The 23,727-nt window shown below is 42.3% G+C and overlaps 1 protein-coding gene and 1 pseudogene across 1 annotated transcript; one reads left to right on the top strand and one right to left on the bottom strand.

The window, feature by feature from the left end:
- Nucleotides 1–6,231: 6,231 nt before the first annotated feature.
- On the bottom strand, nt 6,232–8,291 carry LOC105841021 (annotated as a pseudogene).
- Nucleotides 8,292–12,678: 4,387 nt separating this feature from the next.
- LOC105841022 (zinc finger BED domain-containing protein RICESLEEPER 3-like) lies at nt 12,679–14,380 on the top strand. The gene is made up of 2 exons (XM_036286230.1): nt 12,679–13,483; nt 14,376–14,380. The coding sequence occupies exons 1-2, from the start codon at nt 12,679–12,681 to the stop codon at nt 14,378–14,380; spliced, it is 810 nt and encodes a 269-aa protein (XP_036142123.1).
- The last annotated feature ends 9,347 nt before the right edge of the window (nt 14,381–23,727 follow it).

Below are 23,727 nucleotides of genomic sequence, written 5' to 3'. Positions count from 1 at the left end.
AACCTCCACAGGAGGGGAGCGAGTGCGGGGAAACCCGAAGATCTACGAGGATTCCCGATCCTCCACCCGAGCGGGTATAAAAAGCCGCTCCGGTGGAGGCTGCGACACTTCTCGCTCCGACCGTACGCTGGATTCCGATCCCGACCAGAGTACGCTCCTGAGAAGCTTCCTGCGATCAATAATTAGGGTAGAGTGTTCTCTGCCTTAACCGAGAGCTTTCGGTACCGCTCGCATTCTAACTCTTAGTTTGTCTCCGTAGCAGAGGGTAGAGCGTACTCCGCCTTCGCCGAGAGTTCTCGGCTACGGATTATCCTAAGTCGCCCGCTCACCCGACTTGAACACAACGGGGGTGGAGAGTGCTCCGTCTCCCTCGAGAGATCTCGAGATCGACCGGCGTTTTCCTAGATCACCAGACTCGAAAACGAAAGTTCACCGCACGTCACAACACCCCGCGCTTCACGCCGCGTACCGCGCGCCTCCGAGCTCGAGGCTCCGGCAATTACCGCGCGCCTCACCGCGCCACGAAACACCGCTTCACGCGCCAGGGCATTGCCCGCCGGCCCGTCGCCGCACACCGCGACCGTCACCGAGCTAGCTACGCGCCCGACAGCGAACAGCTGTTTCGGCCCGCGACGCGCGACTTACATAGACACACATACACACACCGCATCTGTAAATACTCATTCCGTCGACGACTCACGATACACACACCGACACACAATTGTAAATAGCTTGTACATATCCACGATCTTATTAAATATATATTCTTTTATTTCGGAAAAGCCGAGTCTATTGTCTCAGGGACCTTCCTACACCCGATCCCGGCGAGTTAAGTCCGCGTAGGAAATACGGTCCGTTACAAAGTGTAAGTGCGAGTGTGTATTTGCGTGTGAAATAAAGCAGAATATTATGAAAAGTTAAAAGCAAAAGTTTGTGATTTATTGCGTCACCTCTTTTGCTGAGTCCATTATCGAGCGTCTATATTGTGTTATATGACATTTTGGCTATTAACGAGGACCTTCCCCATGGACGGACATCCCGTGGCGACAACTTTCGATCCAGCAGCGGCGAGGCAGCTACGTTACAAAGGAAACCTGGAACAATACTTTGAGCACACCCTGGCGGTAACGGAGATACACCGACCTGGTGACGGTTTTTTTAACATAACGTAAGTTATTCTTAAGAATTCCGGAATTTTCCGACTTTTAACATTCTGTTTGATCTGTGACGATGCGTCACTGAATCCCGGGTCGACCATCCGCTTCATTACGGGACTCGGCGTCTACGGACGCCCTCCCCGATAGTCTAGAGTTTCCCCACGGGAAACCATTCCCACTACGCAGCTGAGAGCGCGTGAGTATCGCCCCGGCGGGTATATAAGCCGGGTGCGATCTAGACCTGACACCAGTCCCGTCCTGTCGACTGAGTAGGTCTCCGGACCACTTCGACGCCCGGTCCTCGCCGGCATTTGACTATCCTTGTGTCCGCCAACGGAGCAGGCCACCTGGCCGTTCTGCCGCTCGGTTCTCGCCGGCATTCGGCTATCCTTGTTGCGCCGACGAAGCAGGCTACCTGGCCGTTCTGCCGCCCGGTTCTTGCCGGCATTCGGCTATCCTTGTGTTTGCCGACGGAGCAAGCCACCTGGCCGTTCTGCCGCCCGGTTCTTGCTGACATTCGGCTGTCCTTGTCATCCCCAACGGGGCAGGTTACCTGGCCGCCCTGCCCGCCGGTTCTCGCTGGCGACCACGGGTCGCGACCGCGTTCTAATGTGCTGCGCACTAGCGCGCTCCTGTCCGGCTAACGTTACTAGGCTAAGCTGTATATTTTGTATATATTCCCGTAGACTAAGTAGTATATAAGATAGCATAAGCAATGTATAAGTTAGGCTAAAGTTTCTAATAAAGACTTATTGATTTAATATCGGTGTGCGCAAGTTGGTTTCCCTCCTTCTCTCGAATCCTGGCACCCGGCGAGCCTGTCCGAGGCGTTCGGGAAAGGCGAACCGTTACAGATCACAATCTCTTCAAGAACTTACTGGACTCAATGATTCTAATATTAAGAATTCAAAAGATTTTGTGAACAAAATCACGAAAATTAAAACAAAAATTAATGATATTTTTGTAAATTTTGATGTAGTCTTATTGTTCACAAATGTTTCAGTCCAGGACACTTTAAACATTATCAGAAAATCCGACAATTTCTACGAACCTTTTTTCATTAATAGAACACTGTTTAATGTCAACTTATTTTTAGTTCTAAGGAGAATTCTTTGAACAAACTTCTGGAGTAGCAATGGGCTCTCCCATCTCACCCATCGCTTTATGGAACATTATGAAAATTAAACTCTAAAAAACGCACCTCACAAACCATCTATATGGTACCGATATGTTGATGACACTTTTGTGATTTGGAACCATTGGAGAGATACTCTTTCTCAATTTGTTGCCTTTTTCAACTCTCAATATCTAACATTCAGTTTACAATGGAAGTAATAAACAAAACAATCAAATCCCTTTTTTAAATGTGTTGATTAGAAGGAACGGAGATGGTACTTTAAGCCATCAGGTCTATCGAAATCAACACACACAGATCGATATCTTCACGCCATCTCTCACCATCATCCTTCGCAAAAGAATTCAGTCATTAGTTCACTGGTATATAGAGCCCTTACAATTTTTTAACTAACTTTTTTAAATGGGGAATTAGAACATCTTAATCAAGTTCTAACAAAAAATGGATATAGTAGAAGAAACATCAGTTAAACAGTCCAAAGATTGAAGAACAAAATTTCCAATCTCAACAACATCGGGACGTCGAATGAAGAGGAAGAAAAAGAAAGAGAAGAGAACAAGATAACTTTCCATCCGTATCTTCAAGGTACGACAGAACGCATTAGCAAAATTTTACGTAGACACGATATAAAAGTGATCTTCAAATCACAAAGGAAGATTTTCCAGTTACTTTTTAATCCGAAGGATCAAAGATGAGTGGATATAATTTGCCCACGTTCGAAATGGCCACGTATAAATTTGACCACGTTCGAAACGGCCACGTTTGGAATGGCCACGTGAAATATTGCACGGAGTTCAATTTATCCACGTTCGAAATGGCCACGTCCAAAACGGTCACGTCCGAAATGACCACGTTCGGAATAGCTACGTTCGGAACGGCCACGTTCGTAATGGCCACGTTCGGAATGGCCACATTTAAATTGGTCACGTTCGAAACGGCCATGTTTGGAATAATTTTTTTTGTTTGCGTGGAAAGTTGCAACCCATGTGGTGCAGAGAATGCTTTGCGGGCACACACATACGATTGAGGCCCGATTGCGCACATAAGCGATTGGACACAGTAGTATTTCCCGATTGGACACAGACTCGATTGCACACGGACCCGATTGTGCACCAACCCGTTTGCATACGGACCCGATTGCAGACGGACTCGATTGCGCACCGACCCGTTTGCACACGGATCTGTTTGTGCACCGACCTAATTGTACACGACCCGATTTCGAACGTGGCCATTTCGGACGTGACCGTTTTGAACGTGGCCATTTCGGACGTGGCCGTTTCGAACATGGGCAAATTGAACCACGTGCAATATTTCCCGTGGACATTTCGAACGTGGTCGTTTCGAACGTGGCCATTTTGAATGTGGTCAAATTTACGCGTGGCCATTTCGGACGCTCCCATCAAAGATCACGCTTAGAATCACCAGGTGTATACACAATCTCCTGCTCTTGCGGACAAATGTACTGTGATGTGACAGCCGCAGGCTGCTGTCCGTCACAAGGGCCTTAGTGGCCCTTACGCGTTAACATCACGCGGGTCCTGCGTCCTCCTGCTCGGGGACGGATGCAAAAGCGTGTTGTCTCGTGTTTTTGTGTATGTGACGTCCCGTGTTTTTGTGTATGTGACGTCCCGTGTACTAATCGTTAAGATTTTTGCGAGCGCTGCATCGCGAGTGCGGCGGAAATCGGTGGCCACAGCGATCGATCTTGTAATTTTTTGGCGTCTCGTCTCGATGGAGAACATTCCCGGAGGTCACCAGGTGAGCGGACACCGAGGGAATAACGGAGACCCTTTTCGAGCGGGGGTCTGCAGGTAATACCGCCCTTGCCTATAATTCGTGTCGTTCGAGAATTCCGATACTGCCGCGAAATCACACTTTCAGGATCCAGCGAAGGCGCGCGAGGCCGATATTCCGACGGGGCGCGTACGAATCCGATCCCGCGCTAGTCCCGGCGGAGATCACGACAATGGGACATCAGTGAACGCCCTCGTCGAGGAGGAAATAACGTCCCGGTGGCGGAGAAGGCGCCCGGCCAGGAGAAAGGAACCTGCCAGAGGAAAGCGCCAGAAATTTCCGCGCACGGAACCCAACAATATCGACCACCGCACCTGGATTGATCAGCCGGCGACGGCGTGCACGCCGCGCGCTGCGCGAAAATCGATTTTTGGAAAATCGACCAATAAGAGCCCGGAGTATCGGAGGCAAGGTGGGGCGCGTCGCCGAGCGGCCTCCGCAGGATCCAGGATTTCGCACTCGAGCTATGGACGTTGTATTGTCTTGTGCGTGCGATCCAAATACCGAGCTGAGATACCATGTAAGAGGACGCAGGAGCCGGAAACCTCCCAATCCGGACGAGGCCGAGACGAAGGAGCCGGCTTGGTGAGACGAGCGTCGTAAATTGTAAAGCCACCGATTTCGCGATTGGGTGACTCACGAAAGAGTTACGGATTTATTGCGATCTTGTGGTCATTAGATTAGAGTTGCGAATTTATTAGTGTATCGTTGTTTCGCCCGATCGCGCCCGCTCGCGTGAGTTTGTTCCGTGCTGTTCGTTTCGTGTTCTGATTACGTTGCGTGTGCGTCCCAATCCGCAGCCGAGTCAATTGTGATTTCGTCCTATAGTTGTGTCGCGAGTTATTAACCGCACTCTGAATTGTCGCGCATTTATGATTTATTGTTCGAAGAATTTGGTTTAATCTATCGCATTGATATCGCGAATCGTTGTTAATTGCGCTTTCGTCTGATTTCATATTTTTGTCTTGTACTACTTCGTTGGCGAGCTCAGAATAATTATCGCGTATATTACTTGCGGGATCTTGTAACGTGGAGGAGCACGAATCCGCCGCGTGTCGCGTGAACTCGGAGCTACTGTTTGTCCCGATCGCCCTTGGTGACACTGTTATTCCATCGGGAGTTTGGCGTCCATCAACGGCGCCGGATAAAAAGCGTAGACCCGTCGGAGAATTCCCGCGTACGTCAAATCATCCGTTTATTGATTATCCTGTATTCGCGACATGTAATGTCAAGCGATCGTCAGCTTGTAACGCGCGCAGGTCACCATTGCCGCCCCATAGAGCCGTCTAATCCTGTATTACTTACTGTTAAATACATTTGTTAATTTTATTGTTAAATTTATGTTGCTTCAATAATTCTCTCGCCTTCTCGATTCCATCCACCCGCGCCGAACCTCTACCATTTTAGGGCTGAGCAGCTGGATATCGGAGCCGCTAACGCCCCGGTCGCCTAACGAGCGCCCGTCTTTTCCGCGATTTTATTACCGTAACGATAATTTGCGATTTTGTGTAAACAGAGTGGTACGCTTAACGTACCTGGCACCCAACTAAGTATTGCATCGGCAAATTTCGCGAAAACAGTCGCCCCGACACCCGGGCGGTTCAGGGCCGCGACCAGGGACGGAGGCAAAGTTGGCCGTCGCTCGCGAGCACGGTTACAGTACATAGAAAAAACCGGGAAGAAGATTAGTACACGATTCAAAGAACATCAATTTGGGTGTACCAAATACGGCCACTTTTTTCAATCAGCCTTAGCCGAACACTGGATGGAGACCATGGAGACTGGACACTCCCTGCGAAAAATCTGCAATGCTAGCTCCTTCTTAAGGTTACTTTGTCAGGAAACATCGTGAAAGTCTAGAAATTTTAAAACATCCCGCTAACCTTAACCGTGATAAAGGTTATCAGATAAGCCCGATTTGGTACACTGTCTTCCCGGTTTTTTAATTGATCAATTAAGGGGTTAAACCACTGTAAAGCAACGAAAAAATAGGCATATTTCGGGAATTTTTTTTTGCGCAATAAAGAAATCAATCGAAATTCTCTAAAATAAGATTTATAATACTAGTAATGAAGTACAAAAAATATTTTTTTCAACTTCGTTTATGACAAAATGGCGGCTGCGCAGCATTTCTCCGTCGGTGTCTTTTTTTTTAAGGGGTCCACGGCCGGAAACCTAACTCCCGTAATTTTTGACCTGGAACAAAAAACCAAAGTTTTTTCGATTCTATAGAACAGCAGCAAGAGACGTACGTAGGATTTTTTCGATATATTGATTTTTCGCGAAATGGTGCACTTTTGAAAAAAAAAAGTTTAAAATTTTATGAAAAAAATTGTCACAAAATTGTTTATAAAAAAAAATATGCAATATAAAAAAAATCCTACGTACGTCGCTAGAGAAAGCAATTTTGAATATACTGTTAAATTTTCAGATTGATCGGTGAAGATTTGTTCGAGTTATGTTTCCGACCAGTTTAAAAAAAGTGGTTTTGAGAAAAACGCGTTTAAAGTTTTAAGTACTGTAAAATCATATTATATTCTTATATACCTTTAATCTGCGATGCCTGCACCATATAATTGACATCCTTCTCCTCTTTTTCCTTTTTTAAGGCTTTCAAAGCGATTCGAGCTTTTCTTGCACCTTCACTCAACGATTCTTCCGCTCTCTTGATGCGCTCCGCGTCCACCTCCATGCATAAATTATAGCTGTTTGGGCCAATTTTCATGCCCATAGTGTCGATTACGTGCAAAATTGTGGAAAATCCGTCATTGAATACACACGTAGCAATATTTGTGACAATATCTAGTACTAATTTTCCACTAGATATTGATTTTGGAGCCATCGCCCATACAGTCGAATTGAAACTCTCGTTGCTGTTCTGAGTAAATCCGCCGATGCAACGAGTGAGAAGATCGTCCTTACTATTCTTCGTATACTGGCTTTATAGCTTCAAAAACTTCTTTGTGGATAGGTTGTTGATGTTGATAATCGCCCAAACTGTTCGTTGTTTTCGCTTTTTGCGAAGTGCACCATGAATCTTCTCCGACTGGACACCTGTCGTGTTGCGGATTATTATCTGTAGATAATTTATGGTACAATGTAGCCCATATAGCGTTCTTCATCTTTTCAATTGAATCGCAATTTCTACGAATAGCTAATCCGTAATATATAGAAAGTTCGTCGATAAGCTTGCCTGTCAATTTTCCTTTTTCTCCAAGTTCTTTTTTGGCTTTTTTTAAATTACGGAGATGGGTGCCCATTCGTTTCTGAATATGATCTATGCATTCTTTTTTCTGTACTGTAATATTTTCGTAAAGCGTAGCATCTGTAATACCTTTAAAGGTCTTGGAATCGCCGTCGCCGATATAACTTGCATACTTCACGTTATGTAGGGTTTCAGAGCGCCGAAACATTTCAACAACTGCGTCGATTTCCATTTTTCCAGCCGATCCCTCGTGGTTTACTTGGCATTCGCTTGCATGATTTTCTGACCATTCCGCATATTCTTCTGTTCCTTCTTTTTTCTTCCAATATTCACATAATTTGCAATATCTTGATTTTACGATGACATCTATAACTTTGCCAGTGTACCAACCAATAAGAGAAGCCAAGCCATACAGAGATAAAAATCCACGTTTTCGCCAAGATCCGTCGCCCGATACCGTGATTCCATTTTTGTCTCCTTTCTCAGCAGAAATTGTTTTTTCTTCCTTCGCTGCATTCGAAATACTCTTCTTACAAACAACTTCTGTTGCACTAGCAATGTTTTTAACGACCTTGTCATAAAACGATTGAAAGATTGGGTGGGGCAGTTCCATAAACGCACAAAATTTTGTTATTCCGCGTAAACCAACTTTAAGCAATCGCATGGCAAGCACAATTCTGCGGTTAATTTCGTAGGCATTCTTAACATATTGGCAACTTGGTATTTCTGTTTTTTCACACTTATCACAGGATACAACTATTTTAAATCCCAAACCTCGTTTGCTAGTTTCAGTGAACTTCACTTCCGAATGGCATACTTTACAAACAACGACGTTCGAAATGGCGGCAAAAACTGCTACGAAATCTAAGAGACGATAGCTAAAAGTAGAGTCCACTTTAATATCGTAAAAATCACGCTGCTTCAATTTTTTTGCTGATGTGCTGACATCCAAATTTTCGGGCGCTTCCATTTTATGTCAATTCAACGGTCGTCTGCGTGACGCTTGCGGTGTCTTGTTGAATGCACTATCAGTTTTTGATCTCTTTTTATAACGACCCGCTTTATCGTCACTTATTGTGAAAATTAATTGCAATTATCACTGTATTATATGAACTATTATTCGAAGATTACAAAACTTATACACGAAAACAAAGCGTCCTTTTCAACGGTCGATCTTCGCTTTACTAACGCTACATAGACGTTCTTTACATGTACATTACTAATACTGACCCCTATAGTTATCTAGGTAAATTCTAAACATTCTAGACTATTCGGGGGACAATCTCTTCTCTATCGACTACCGTTATACCTGCTTCCGTACTCCAAAATTACAGCGCGCGCAGTGTTCACAAAAGGCGCTTGGGGCATACCTGACAGCGTAACGGCAGAATTGAAAATTTGGATATTTAGACATTTTTGCCACCCTCCATCTTTTGGTATAACATTTTTAAGACCTTAAAACACTTTTTAAGCAAAAAAAAATTTTTTTTTTTTTGAAAATTTTACAGTGGTTTAACCCCTTAAAAACATTTCCGAACAGCACATTAATTGCAAATAGTAAGTGTGCATATATTGTATTAAGATTGGCTAACAGTTTACTAATAGTAGGCCTATGAACTGTGCTGCTATTGGACGAATAACTCTGTCCTTTCTCCTCACCCCCCATCCCTACAACCAGGACAAGGGATGTACAAGAACAGTTATAATCCAAGAGAGCTCAGTATCGGAGCTCCTAACCCTGATGATGCAAAATGCAACGTTTGCGAAACGTCGGCACAACGCTGTACCAGGACACGGCATGTATTCGGAAGCCCTTTTTATTGGAAACAACGTCAATGGCCGTGAAAGCTTTAAGTCTAAAATTTATCAATGATACATTGAGGAGGAAGCAAAATTTATTCGAAGAACAGCATCTTGTGCCTCGTGATTTCTATCAAACTGATGATTTTATTAAAACCGTGAATGAAACATTGTTGAGCGAATATTTAATTTTTACACTAAATGGGACCGGTTATATTACAGCACAACGCTCTTGTAAATATTGCAAAGAATACAAGCATACTATTCAGTTATCGCCAACTTTGACAGGAATATTTAAATATGATGATGAAAGAGGATATAATATTTTATATAATGAAAACCCTTGGGTAGCTTCTAGACCCGTTGGTTTAATTAAAATATTATCTACGACGTTGTTTGTATGTACAGATATATGCGCATCTTACATTACAGATGATGTGCAAACCGTTACTCCTTATCATGCCTCTAGATATAGAATCGTACGTTTATGGTTTGGTCAAATATAAAAGTTTTGCAACGTCCGAATACATACCGCTATTTCATACCGCTTTGCAAACGATTGAGATTGATATAAGAAATGAATTTGGGCAGTCTATACCATTTGAACATGATGGTACACTGACACTGAATGTAACACTACACTTTAAAAGATTAGATTAAATAAATATTTAAAAAAAAATGACACATTACGACGATTTTAATATTCAATATGATGTGGTCAACAGAGCGGCATTGAGCGCGTATCTGTCGGCAACTAATCAACCAGGGGATGGAATTGGTAGTTTTCTTGGTGATCTTTTTTGACATGTTTTACCTCTTTTATCAAAAGGTGCAAAGGCCATCAGTAAAGAAGTTGTTTGTTCCTGAGTAGATGTAGCTTGTAATGTAATATAAAGAAATATACCATTCAAAGAAGCTTTTAATGCCTGTATAAAAGATTCAACTGAACTCAAGATAACTTAAAACGGAATGCCAAAGAGAAAATTGATATTCTTATGGACGGATCGGGATCGGGATATAAAACGCTAAGAGACTCAAATATACAATAGAATATTTACTTAATGGCCGCGACAGTGAACATATTGTGAAACAACAAAAGAAAAAGAAGGCGACTTACCATAACAAAACAAACAAGTTGAAAAAGAAGAAAACAAAGAAGAGTTATACACAAAACAGTCAAACTGTCACTGATATTTTTTAATAATATATTTGACGCTAAATAACGACGACGAATATGGCCTTTTTACACGCTTATTTATGTGAATGTCTCAAATCAGAATTGGAATTATTCACCGTACCACCAACATAGGCAACAATTGAAAGCTTGCAGTGGATACAGTATAAACCGATATCATCGCTAACTGACGATTCACCTATAAAATGTGTTGTACCGGGACAAGGAGAAGAATATGTTAATTTTAAGGCTCTGATTTAACCGGTTTACCGGTTAACCGTGTATTTTTATACCCGGATATCAAACAATTAATCGGTTTATCGGTTCTTCTAGATTTGTTTAATCGGTTCCCCGGTTAACCAATTACTCGCTAAATCGCAGTTATTACGTGTAATCGTGTAAGCGAAAAAAATTATATTTTTTACCGTTTGTTTCCAACAAGTGAGATGCATTTATGGCAATAAACTTTTTGATGAGACAAAATTTACTACGCTAAACAAATATATTAATAATTTACTAATTTTGAGTATATTACGTCCAGCGCAAAAATTTTTTCCATCTCGCTCTCGCTCTCGCGCATTCCGTTGTGCCACACGTCCTGCCGATCGCCCCTCAACCTACGAACACGAGCGCGCTCGAAGAAATCCCCGCGCGCGGGGTCTAGTGATACGCCCCAGAATATTAGACTTTACGTATTGTTATTGACACTAATTCCTTTTCTTCATTTTTTAAATATTTTTATATTTATTTCATTATTATTATTATTACTCCGTAACGTCCTCAACGTAACGGAAACTCGAATTCACCAGATCAAGCGACACGTTAAATCGATGTAATTACGGATCTCTTCAATTAAAGTCTGTCGGGGCGCGATCGGGCCGTCTCCCGCACTCTTATTAATTGCAATATACAAGTTGTCGTAGCTGATTTTCGTTCATTTTAATATTTCTAAAATAATTTGGGTGACCCACGAGGCGCGCACGTGATATCCTCGTGTCGCCAAAGCGTTGCTTCAAAGCGTTGCCGCGAGGCTCATGAATTCCGAGAAAATCGGCGACAAACAAAACAATGACTAAGGTATACGGATTAATAACTCCGCTAATAAGAATAATAGCGGGAAGGCGCAAAAAGAATTTGCTTGTCACCCCGACTACCTCTGGACCAAAAATTATGACGATTAGTCCAGAATTTATTCATCGCGTCTTTTGAAAAATAAATTACTTGTCGCGCAGAATTCCGGGAATTCAAGTTTCCTTTTTTCACGTACCCCTAGGAGTCGCTAGTCCTGGGGTATATAAGCGAGAAAAAACCACAGAAATCAGCTTTTTAGTTTTAGTTGCTTCTAAGCCGCCATACTGTCCATCGGTACGAGCCTCTAAAACATTTTCGCGATCCGCGAGTGAATATTATTCTACTGCGTCAACGTGACACCCTGTGCTCCGAACAACTGTCGGCAAAGAGGTCCGAACGATTCCTTGCCGCATACCAGGCGTAAGTCAAATTCTATTGTAAATTGCAAAAATATACCTAATTAATTTCAAAATTTAATTAATCTTTTGTCTCTATTCTTTTCCTTCTTTCTCTCTCGCTTCTCTGAAAAGCCTTCTACACCCTGATAGTTGCGCTTGGTCTGTCTGAGGCGCACGTTCCCTTCTTCCTCCCTTTCCCTAGCATTAAGGAAATGCAATAAATTAAAAAGTGTCAATGCGGAGCTTCTACTGTAATAATAGAATATAATACTGATTTTAGATTAAATATGGAATCTCGACTAACAAGTTGGGTTTGGAAATTCGCGACACTTTTTAATGACAGAAAACGCGCAATTTGTAATTTATGTGATAAATCTATCAGTTACAATTGTTCACCATCAGTTGTAGCCAATCACATGAAGCAAATTCACAAGAAATCACGTAATGATTCTTGCAAAGAGAAACAAAGGTATTTTATTCAATACTTTATATTTTTTATATTAACGTTTTTATAATATATGTATTTTTTGAAAATTAATTTTTGCGCAAAAATACACTGAAAAGAAATTCAGAAATTTTTTTGGTAAATGTCTATAATAGCTGCTGCACACACGCACGCACGTAAGCACGCACGCACACACACACACACGCGCGCGCGCGCGCTTATGTGTGGCCACAAAAAGAAATTTCCTTGTTTATTAAAAAATTGTAAATTAAGTCTTAAAATATAATTATAAATTAAAGTCTTAAGAAAGACTTTTTCCTCCTTAAAAGCATTTCTACATTTCATTTCTATAGTAGTTTTTTTGATTGATTTTGAAAAATCGACTTTGCACCGGTAACTATTATAGACATTTACCCATTTTTTATTAATTTATTATTTTCTTAACATAACAAACCACTTAATTTTTAGAGAAATAAATAATACTGACGAAGGAGAATCAATGGTAAATAGATCTGATTCTAATGCTTTATCGGAGTCTTATCCCACGCCTCGCAAACAAAGAAGATTAAATGACTGTTCTGTCAGTTGCTCAGCACAAAAACAAGAAACGATCACAGAAGCTGTTACTACGTTAATCGCTACTAATCAGTTACCAATTTCTGTAGTGAGCTCTGCAGGATTTAAAAATTTTATGAGCATTGTAGAACCTGGATATAGAGTTTCTTGTGAAAAAACAATTGTCAAGCGTTTAGAAGTATTGTATGACAAAGTTAAAGCAAAAGTGACAGAAGATCTTCAAGAAGCTAAAAGCGTATCACTCACAGTTGATGAGTGGTCATCAAGGGCGCGAGAATCTTTTCTTTCTGTTGAAGCGCAATACATCGATAAAAATTTACATCCAAAACATGTTACTTTGAATAATGATTCACTTGATGGAAGACCTAATGCAGCTAACATTGCATCTGAAATAAAAAACGTTATACAAAAATGGAATTTAAGTTCAAAAGTAAAAGCTATAGTACACGATAGTGCATTCGTCATGAATGCAGCTTGCAATATTCTGGAGGAGGCTGATAATAGCATAAAATGTAGCGCTCATATTTTACAGCTTGCAGTGAAGGATGCATTGACAGCGGTTTCAGAATTTGAACAAGTAACCACAAAAGGGCGATCAACTGTAAGTCATTTCCAAAAATCTAATGTCGCTAGCAAAGCTCTTTCTGAACGTCAGAAGCAGCAAAATTTAAAACAAAAGTGTTTAAAGCAGAGTGTTGAGACTCGATGGGACTCCGAATTCTTCATGTGTAAAAGTTTATTAGAAAATAGAGGACCTATTTGTTGCGCCTTGCGGCACAACAAAATATTTTTGCGGTGCGACAAAAGATCTTTCGGGATTCGTTGCTGCCCAAGGAGTAGGAACTCGCGGAAAGAGGCGGCTTTTGTTGGCAGGGTCCTCAAATCACTCACTCACTGATTCTAAGTCTGTTTGATATAAAGATTTATTTCACTGCGGTTCGTACATTGGTTGCGGTCGGCGACGGTGCCGCGTCGTATTACACTTGATTAGATACGGCGCGTGACTTGGAGTTAACGCGTCGTATCTTTACTCGCTTGAGATTTGCTCGCGGCTAAGTCCCGAACTCGAAATTCACTTGTGCGGGCCGTACGTATCGGCTTGATTACTATTCACTGATCCCGCTAGCCGCTGTTCAGCAGCGGCTTAAATAGTGTCGCGGATTTAATTATTAGTGGGGGCATCGGGCCCTCCGCATGACCATATATGGTCATTCCCGCGCGCATCCGGCGCGCGGGAAATATTTGCGAGTTTAGCAACAATTGCCAAAATGCAGGTATGCATTTCCGGTGGCATGATTGTTGCTAAGCTGGCTTCGCTACTTCGTTAAGGTGGCTGGTGCGTTGCCCAGTGCGACCGGTCGGCAGCGCACGAGGCATGTGTCACCTGACACCTTGTGATAGCGAGCCTTCCTCGGCGAGCTATCTTAATATTTTAATATTTTATTTCCTTTATTTTATAATATAAATTTATTGGTTGTGAGTGTTTCGCTCACAACATCCCTCCCCCGTTGAAAAAACAAAAACGGAGGTACGAGGTTTTTGTATATTTAATTAAAAACGCGTGCTATTACTACGCTTTAAAATAGATCTGGGAATTGTATATTCCGCATCTATGTCTAGTGTGACTCGCTTCTCATGGCTGTTTCTCTTTTTCTTTTTTATTACAACAACAGTTATTATTATTGCTAGTATTATTACAATCACTGTTCCGCTGGTAGCCGTTGGATAGATAAAGTGTGGTGACTGAAAAATTGTATTCGGTTGTTCATTCAATTTTTTGTCCATTTCGATAATTTGTTTGTTTAATTCCTCTAACTTTGAGGAATGTAGGACAATGTTTTGTAATTTTATCGGTTGCACTGCATTTATGTTTAGCTTTGTTTCGTTCTTTAGTATAGAAATATTGTATTGTGGTAAAAATGTTTCTATTTCTGTACTGTGTGATAACTTAGGAGACTTTATTATCGTGTCTTCCGTCATTAATTTGCAGTTGTTCTTCAATGTTATTTTACCCGTTTTTTCAATCACTTCCTTATCTGTCCGTGGTCTTTACAGTAAAATGTTACAGTTTGTTTTTCCTGTACGGAATATAGCCATGAGTGCGAGTCGCCTAAGGCTATCCAAAAACTATGATTAGACGCTATGTTTTTAATGTTACAATTTTCGTGATATCTATCGGTTTCTAAAAATGTTTTGACTTCACACACGGAGTGTGGATTAATCCTGTTCGCAGGATAATTTCGCTCGCATAGATAATCTTTATTTATCTTCATACAATTTTGTAAATCGTTGCGCGGTAAGGTTATATACGTGTGCTGATCCCCGTCTATCGCTATGGTCGGATACCTGATGTCTATTACAGAGAATGTGTTATTATGTTCTGGCACAGGTAGGGCTATCACATTTAATATTTCGTATTTTGACGTCGATATTAATGGAAAACGCAAAATTGTGTATATATTTACGCTGTCGCAGTATGCGCTTACAAGTGCGAATTGTTCAATAGTTGACCATTCTTCCTGGTTTGCTCTAAATGGAAAGTAGAGTCCTTCCGGGAGTTGAGAGTTCGCATCTTTAAGCAGTTGTATAATATGGTCTATAGGCGTTAGTCTGGGGTGCATTATACCCCTTTTTAATAGAGTGACGTAATCTAAGACGTCCTCCGCATCGCGAGTTAACTCTGACAGTACGGTGCTGATAATTATAAAATTTGACTGTATGTTGTTTGCGCGTTCGCTCTCTAGTAGTTCTAGCTTGAGATTTTTGGTTGCGTTCGCGAGGAGGTACTCGTTATGTTGTACTGTTTTTTCTGTCTCGTCGATGTGTGCTATAGTTGCCTGTATTATTTTTAATTGGTTTTTTACTGCGTGCTGTGATGACTGTTGTGCGTCATGTAGTATTGCGAGTTGTTCGTCAATTGTCTTTTTGTCGTCGGCGTCCATTGTACCGAATAGCGATTTGGCTATTGAGCCTACTCCGTCGATCAGTCCTCGTTTCTGTACTGTCGGCGTCTTATATGTGTCAGTTATTCGCAGGATCAGTTGATTTGTCCTCTGGTATTCTTTTGTGATGACAGCGTTAAAACTGTCGCATATAGCCTTATTCATTACCGCGACGATTCTACATAAGTTGTCAGTTTTTTGTACATATTTTTCAATTTGCGTCAGTCTTTTTGATAAAGACGCGGTGTTTTTTTAGTTTCCATTGCGATTCTATTGGTCGGAGTCTACCTATTTTTTCATAGTAGATCCCCGGATGATGGGTGAATTTTTCCACTTGATACAGCGTGTCGCTTCCTTGAGCTGCTGTTGCCAGGTAGATACATATGAGAAGTCTCCTGCAAGGTGGTTTATTATTACTGCCTTTCATCTTATTAATCAGCAATTTTATCTCGTCGACGTGCTCTTCTTTAATTGTGCGTGAGAAGAGGTGTAATGTTTATCTATCTCAGCTAATGTTGCCTTTGGGTCGACTGTCTTGGACTGTTCTAAGATCAGTCTTGTCCGAGCTGTCGTGCGAGATTTTTTTATTTCTTACGGTTCGCGAGAGAGAAAAGAAAAGAAACTTTTTTTTTTATTATTATGCAGTTATTAGTGCCGCCGTCGCCACCCCCGTCGCCTAATCCGGGGGTTATTGCGCTAGATGACGCGTCTCCGGACGAGGGCGAAATCGTCGGGATCTTTGAAGATCAGGTGGAGGACGCGGCGGAGTATGAGGGCTCCGAGGAGGAGCAGGATGATGCGTCATCCGGCGGAGATATATCCTCTGACCGCGAGGATGTTGATGAATCCGACGAGGACGAGGCTAGCTCCGAGGCTGGCCCATACTTGTTTCCGCTCTCTCCCGGTCTAATAGACCGGTTCCTGGAGGAGATTGGGGTGTCCGACTCCGAGGAGGAGTGGGAGCGTGACGTAGGTTCCCTAGAGGAACGTTTTTCGGATGAGGACTCCTCGGAGGAGGGGAGGGGGGGCAGAGGGTTAGAGGAGTAAACATTGAACCCTCCTCCCCCTCTTTAGTTTTAGTGTTTATAGTTTAAGTGTAGTGTTAGTTGTTTGCCCTCCCCCTCTTTAGTTATTTCCCCCTTTCTCTTTTGTGTGCCATTCGGATTGGATAGTTCGGGATGGATTACTCAGGCGGTTTTCAACCTGGTGAGTCTATTTTTATTTATTTATTATTATTTCTACTTCCTGCGTTAGCATGTGTGTATGAATGTGTGTATATATTATTTTATATTCTCTCTTTTTTGTTTTTATTTTCGCGTTATCTCTCAATAAACGGTTTAATGCGATTTACGTGTACGCGAACTGTCCGTCTTCACCTTTTTACCGTATAGTTAACGTGCGAATGTCTTTCGGTAACTGTATAGGGTCCGGTCCATTGCGCGTCTAATTTTTTAGAACGCCCTCGGCGAAGCGTTTTGTCGAAAAGTAGGATTTTATTGCCAATTTTATAATTAGTTTCCTTTACGGATCGATCGTAATAATCTTTCGACTTTTGCTTTTCATCCCTTATATTATCCTTGGCGATACTATTAGTGGCACGTAATCTCTCCCGTAACTCGAGCGCATAGTCATCGTAGCTGTACGTCCTTTTAGGCGGCTTGGCTAGCGCTGTTGGTAATTCGGGGGAATGTCCGTAAAGTAATTCAAAGGGAGTATACCCTGTTGCGGTGTGGGGGGTGGTATTATAAGTGTAGTTAGCATACGGAATCCACTCGTCCCAGTCCGTCTGATCCTTATTAATGAAATGCCTTAGATACTCGGCTAAGGTTCGATGCGATCGTTCTAATACGCCGTTGCTTTCAGGGTGATAAGCTGTCGTCTGTATTTTCTTAATTTTGAGCAGTTTGCAAGTATTCTTAAATACTTCGCTCATAAAATTAGTTCCCTGATCCGTTAAGATGCATTCCGGAATTCCATATTCTAGAACGATTTTCGTCACGAATGCCTTACTTACGGTATTCGCTTCTTGGTTAGGAAGGGGCATAGCCTTACTAAATTTTGTTAGGTGGTCCTGAAATGTCAGCAGGTACCGATTTTCGTTATTTGTTATGGTTAACGGTCCGACGATATCCAGCGCGCACTTTTCAAAGGGTCGGCTTGGTGTATCGGTGATAACTAGCGGTGCTTTAATTCTGCGAGAGAATTTGTTCTTCTGGCAGAGCTCGCATTTCTTTATGTATCTCTCTACGTCGGCTGTTAATCCATGCCAGTTGTGTTTTAGGCGTATTCTTCTTATCGTTCGCTCAATTCCCTGATGTCCTCCTGTCGGGGCATCATGGTATTCATACAGAATCTGTTTCTTTTCTTCTTCAGTATACTTCTGTATACTTTCATTATTTTTTATCGGCGTGCTTAATTGTGTGTGTACAGTGTCTTCTTCGAGCGCGAGGATCTTATCAGAGTCTTCCGTAACGTGAGCCTCCTGCTTCACGTTTCGACTCAGCGCGTCGGCGTTCGCGTTCGCTCGACCGGCCTTGTGTATGATCTCATAGTCATACTCTTCTAATTTTAATCGCCACCGAATCAGTCGCGATCCGGGGTCATTTACGCTAAATAACCATGTAAGTGGCTTATGGTCTGTCACTATTTTAAATTTTACGCCGTACACATATGGGCGGAAATGCTTAACAGCCCATACGATTGCTAGCAGCTCCTTTTCGGTAGTGCTATAATTTTGCTCCGCGCGATTTAACACTCGGCTTGCGTAAGCAATTGGACGGTCGCTACCTACCGGTCCCTGTGACAGGACTGCTCCGATTGCATAGTCGGAAGCATCCGTGGTCACGTTGAATTCCTGGGTGAAATCCGGATATTGTAGCACGGGTGCCGTCATCAATTTTTCTTTCAATGTATCGAACGCTATCTGCTGTTTGGTAGTTTAGACGAACTTTTCAGTTTTCTTCGTTAGCTTCGTCATTGGCTTAGCAAGTTTAGAAAAGTCACTGATAAATTTTCGATAGTAACCTGCAAGTCCGATGAAGGATTGAATATCCTTGACCTTGCGTGGTTCTGGAAAATCTTTGATTGCCTGTAATTTTCCGGGATCGGGTGCTATCCCGTCCTCAGAAATAATATGGCCGAGGTAATTCACCTCTTTTCGAAGGAACTCGCACTTATCGGGTTGTAGCTTCAGATTAGCTTCCCGTAGGCGTAGTAACACTTCTTCTGAGCGCTTGTTATGTTCCTTTAGACTTGAGCCGTATATGACAATGTCATCTAAATACACGAGGCATCTAAGTCCTTGCATTCCAGTAAGCACAGAATTCATTAGCCTCTGGAATGTGGCTGGCGCATTTTTAAGTCCGAACGGCATCCGATTGTACTCGTAGTGTCCATACGGTGTCGAGAATGCGGTTTTCGGCTTATCATGCTCAGCCATGGGTATCTGGTGGTACCCCGACGCTAGATCTAGCGTCATGAAATATTTAGCATTTTCTAACTGGTCCAATATTTCATCAATATTCGGCAGTGGAAATGAGTCGCCAATAGTCAAATCATTCAACTTTCGAAAGTCAATTACAATTCGAAGTCGTGATTTTCCAGTCGAGTCAGCTTTCTTTGGCACAACTAACAGGGGTGCGTTCCACTGGCTCGTACTAGTGCGGATAATGCTATTTTTCAGCATTTCCTTTATTTGTGTACTCACTTCCTCCTTATGTTTGGCGGGGAGGCGATACGGTCGCACGTTCACAGGCGCGGCGTCGGCTCGCGTGCTGATCTCGTGTTTCACCGTCGAGGTACACGTCAGAGGTTCTCCGTTTAAATGAAATATATCCTGATATTCGTTGCATGTCCGATTGAGTGCCTTTCGTTCCTCTGGATTGAGATGCTGCGTGCGTAATAGTTGTCATATGCGTTCTCCGCGGGGAAGCTTTATCTCGCAGTCCGTTTCGGAGGTCACAACATAGACTTGTTGCATGACATCTTCTTCGATGTCTTCCACGGTAACTATCGGTGTAGTGATTTCCACTGGTTTATCCGTGGTGTTAATTATGCTTATAGGGCACTTAAAATTTTTCGGCTCTACCATGCATCTGCCAATATAGATGCCGGGCGAAGTTTCCTTGACTCGGATTACTCCGGTTTTATTTCGGTTCGTTACTGCACGAACGATGGTTTTGCTGCGCGGTTTTAAAATAATCTTATTATACGGTTTAAGTCGCAGGGTGACATTTTCTATAGTCACTGTCTTATTTTTATAGTCGCATGATACATGCTGTTTGCGCAGGAAATCGAGGCCGATTATCCCTTCGTATTCCATAGGGAAATCGTCTCTCACCACGTATATGGCGTGTTTAATTTCTCGCTCGCCTATCTTGATAGTGGCTTGCATCTTTCCTATAGTATGCACTCGGTGGCCAGTTATTCTTACCAATGATACTTCTTCGGGATAAATTCTTATTTTTCCCTTTAGGTTCTTTACCTTTATTAACGATATCGTTGCGCCTGAATCGAACAACATGTCGATTTTACCAGCGCGTGTTTCTTTGATTGGGAGCGTAATTAGGTCAAGACCGTCGGATCGGGTGCCGTCTCGTCTTACGTGTGTCACTTGATACGCTCGAGCGCGCGTACTCTGTGTGCGACTCGTCGCTCCTTCTTCCTCGCTACTGTGTTCGGAGTCAGAGTTCCTTTTCTGCGTTATCGCTTTCTTTCTCGCTCCCGTTATCTCGGCGCTTTGCATCTTTCCTTGCGCGTTCGGTACCTTTGCTTTAGGCCGTCCGTGTAGATTCCAACACTCGTTGCGAGTGTGTCCGCGTTTTTTGCAATAGTTGCAATGCTTGTCGATTGCATTTATACGTTTGTCGGGTTGTGGCAGGGCGTATCTATTACTGCTCCTGTTCTGCACCGGCGATGAATTGTTGGGTCTCTGCTTGTTCGTCGTTAGGCATCGCGTCCGTTTGAAAAAAGTCAGCTGGTTCGAAAATGTCGGACTCGTATGACGTAAGTGAGAACTCGCCTCGTGACGAAACGCGACTAGGGGTGCGACTCTCGTACGGTCGTGTTCGTCGTTCTACACGGTGTTGCCGTGTTGCGTTGAATTCGTTTTGAAACAAACTCGTGTCGAGGTTCGCGAATGGGAATTCTCGTTCGCGGACGACGTTTTCCGGTAACTCGCTATCGTACGGATCTAGTTCTCTACGGACTCTATCGCGTGCTTCTATGACGGCTTGTTCGCAGTTTTCGATAGCTCGAGTGGCTTGCTCGCTATGCAACCACGAGTCGTTTGCTATAGCAGCGTCGTTGTCTTCCGACATTCACGCCTATTCTATGCTTACGATAATTGTTACGTGATTACCGGGGGATCAGCACGTTTTTACTATTAGTAGGGCTTATCGCTTTGCCCTTAGTATTTCGCTTTATACAATATTATTTCGACTTACAGTAACGCTGCTCTTCGCTTCATGTTGTCAGCTGTGTATTGCGGTAGGTCGGTACTCCGGTGTCGCTGATTACGCTGCGTCGAGTGTTGAGCCGTGGCTGAGTTCTGCTCGGCGAGCTCGTCCAGTCAGCTGGTCCTCGAGGTCGTTCAGCTGCTCTCGGCTCGTGACGTCGGTCCCTTGGCCTTGTAGGTAGTTCCTCGTTGGAGTTGTTTGCCTTCCTTCCTGGCAGTTAATCCCACCGCTGCCACCAATTTTGTTGCGCCTTGCGGTACAACAAAATATTTTTGCCGTACCTTGCGGTGCGAGATACCTTGCAACAAAAGATCTTTCGGGATTTGTTGCTGCCCAAGGAGTAGGAACTCGCGGAAAGAGGCGGCTTTTGTTGGCAGGGTCCTCAAATCACTCACTCACTGATTCTAAGTCTGTTTGATATAAAGATTTATTTCACTGCGGTTCGTACATTGGTTGCGGTCGGCGACGGTGCCGCGTCGTATTACACTTGATTAGATACGGCGCGTGACTTGGAGTTAACGCATCGTATCTTTACTCGCTTGAGATTTGCTCGCGGCTAAGTCCCGAACTCGAAATTCACTTGTGCGGGCCGTACGTATCGGCTTGATTACTATTCACTGATCCCGCTAGCCGCTGTTCAGCAGCGGCTTAAATAGTGTCGCGGATTTAATTATTAGTGGGGGCATCGGGCCCTCCGCATGACCATATATGGTCATTCCCGCGCGCATCCGGCGCGCGGGAAATATTTGCGAGTTTAGCAACAATTGCCAAAATGCAGGTATGCATTTCCGGTGGCATGATTGTTGCTAAGCTGGCTTCGCTACTTCGTTAAGGTGGCTGGTGCGTTGCCCAGTGCGATGACCGGCCGGCAGCGCACGAGGCATGTGTCACCTGACACCTTGTGATAGCGAGCCTTCCTCGGCGAGCTATCTTAATATTTTAATATTTTATTTCCTTTATTTTATGATATAAATTTATTGGTTGTGAGTGTTTCGCTCACAACAAATTACATTAATTTTGTCAGATAGCATAACAAAGCCTAGTACAGCAAAAATCTTGAACTCGCAGAAAAAGACTGGACTAATATGGAAAATATGGTGAAGGTTTTAAAACCATTTCAGATTGCAACCACCATTTTTTGTAGTGAAAGTCAAGTCACGCTTTCAATGGTGCGCCCTATTATTTGGAACATTATTAATAAACATATGTTAGTTGCACCTACGGATGATGATCTCTTAAAAAACTTTAAATTAGCAGCAATCGCATCTTTGAAAACTAGATTTAACATCAAGACTAACGATGAAGATAACAAGCAACACGTTGAAGATGAAGTAACAGCTTTCATATTGCAGAATTTTTAAATCCTCGGTATAAGCCATTAATTCATGAAACAGCGAGAATGAAATAAAAAATTGAAAACTATATTCAAAGTTTTCTTGACTTGGTGCAAGTGAGCAAATGGACACGGATGCAGCTACTAATGAAAGTGCAAATTATAGTAATAATTCAGCAACTGCTTTGGATTATTTATTCCAAATGGACGTTTCCGAAAAATCTTGGAAGGATCAGTATGATTCGTATTTATTTGAAGCTGTTAGGCTACCTAGCCTAAATAGTGACCCTCTTGAGTGGTGATCGAAACATTCGAAGCAATACCCAGCTTTGCTAGAACTAGTATATATTTATCTGGCTATTCCAGCAACTACTGCAGCTTCAGAACGAACTTTTTCATCTGCAGGCAATATCATAACTCCGAAAAGAAGTTCTTTAACTGCAGAAAATATCAATATACTTACGTTTCTTTACCAAAACAGGCATTTGTTATTAAGGGGTAAATTGTAAATTATTGCATTAATTGTTATTATAGTAACCAAAAAAAACGAATGACTTAAAATGCTTTTTTATTAAATTAACTTAAGTGAATAATATTTTGTTTAGTTCATAAAATTGATGTTTATTGTATGATATTTATTTTGAAAATATTTTGAGTTTGTTATTTTTGTATTGTTAGAAAATAATTGTTTTTTATTCACAAAATAAATAGTACTATTTATGAACTATAATATAATAAAGCACTGACGGTTATATTCATTATTTGTATAATTTATATTACATGTAGTTTTTTAAATTTATAATTATTTAAATAAAGTAACTAATTATAAAAAATATTAAAATAGCAGATATTTAATTACGAGTACCTGTTAACATTAAGATTAGCATTAATTAATAAATATTATAAATGTAATAAAATTATTCGATTATACTAAAGCATAAATTCAATAAAAAAGATTTTTTGGGGACTATGATACCGGGGCTGTGATGTTGGACCGGTTAACCGCGGTTCTTTTGATTTGTCGGTTTATGGGTACCGGCTTATTCGGATAACCGTACCTGTAGAACCCGCCAAACCGAATAACCGTATTACTATTTTGATGAAACCGAATAATTGTTAACCGGTTAACACGAGTAACCGACTTTTGGTGGAAGCACTAGTTAACTTACCCCATACAATGTTGCATACGTGCGTTCAAAGAAGACCTACCATTTACAAAAAAGAAGGCTACAGAAGTAGTT

Source organism: Monomorium pharaonis, chromosome 4, assembly GCF_013373865.1.
Source record: "Monomorium pharaonis isolate MP-MQ-018 chromosome 4, ASM1337386v2, whole genome shotgun sequence".
Lineage (NCBI taxonomy): Eukaryota > Metazoa > Arthropoda > Insecta > Hymenoptera > Formicidae > Monomorium > Monomorium pharaonis.
The sequence above is the reverse complement of the archived record's forward strand: the minus strand, read 5'-3'. Positions and strand labels throughout refer to the sequence as shown.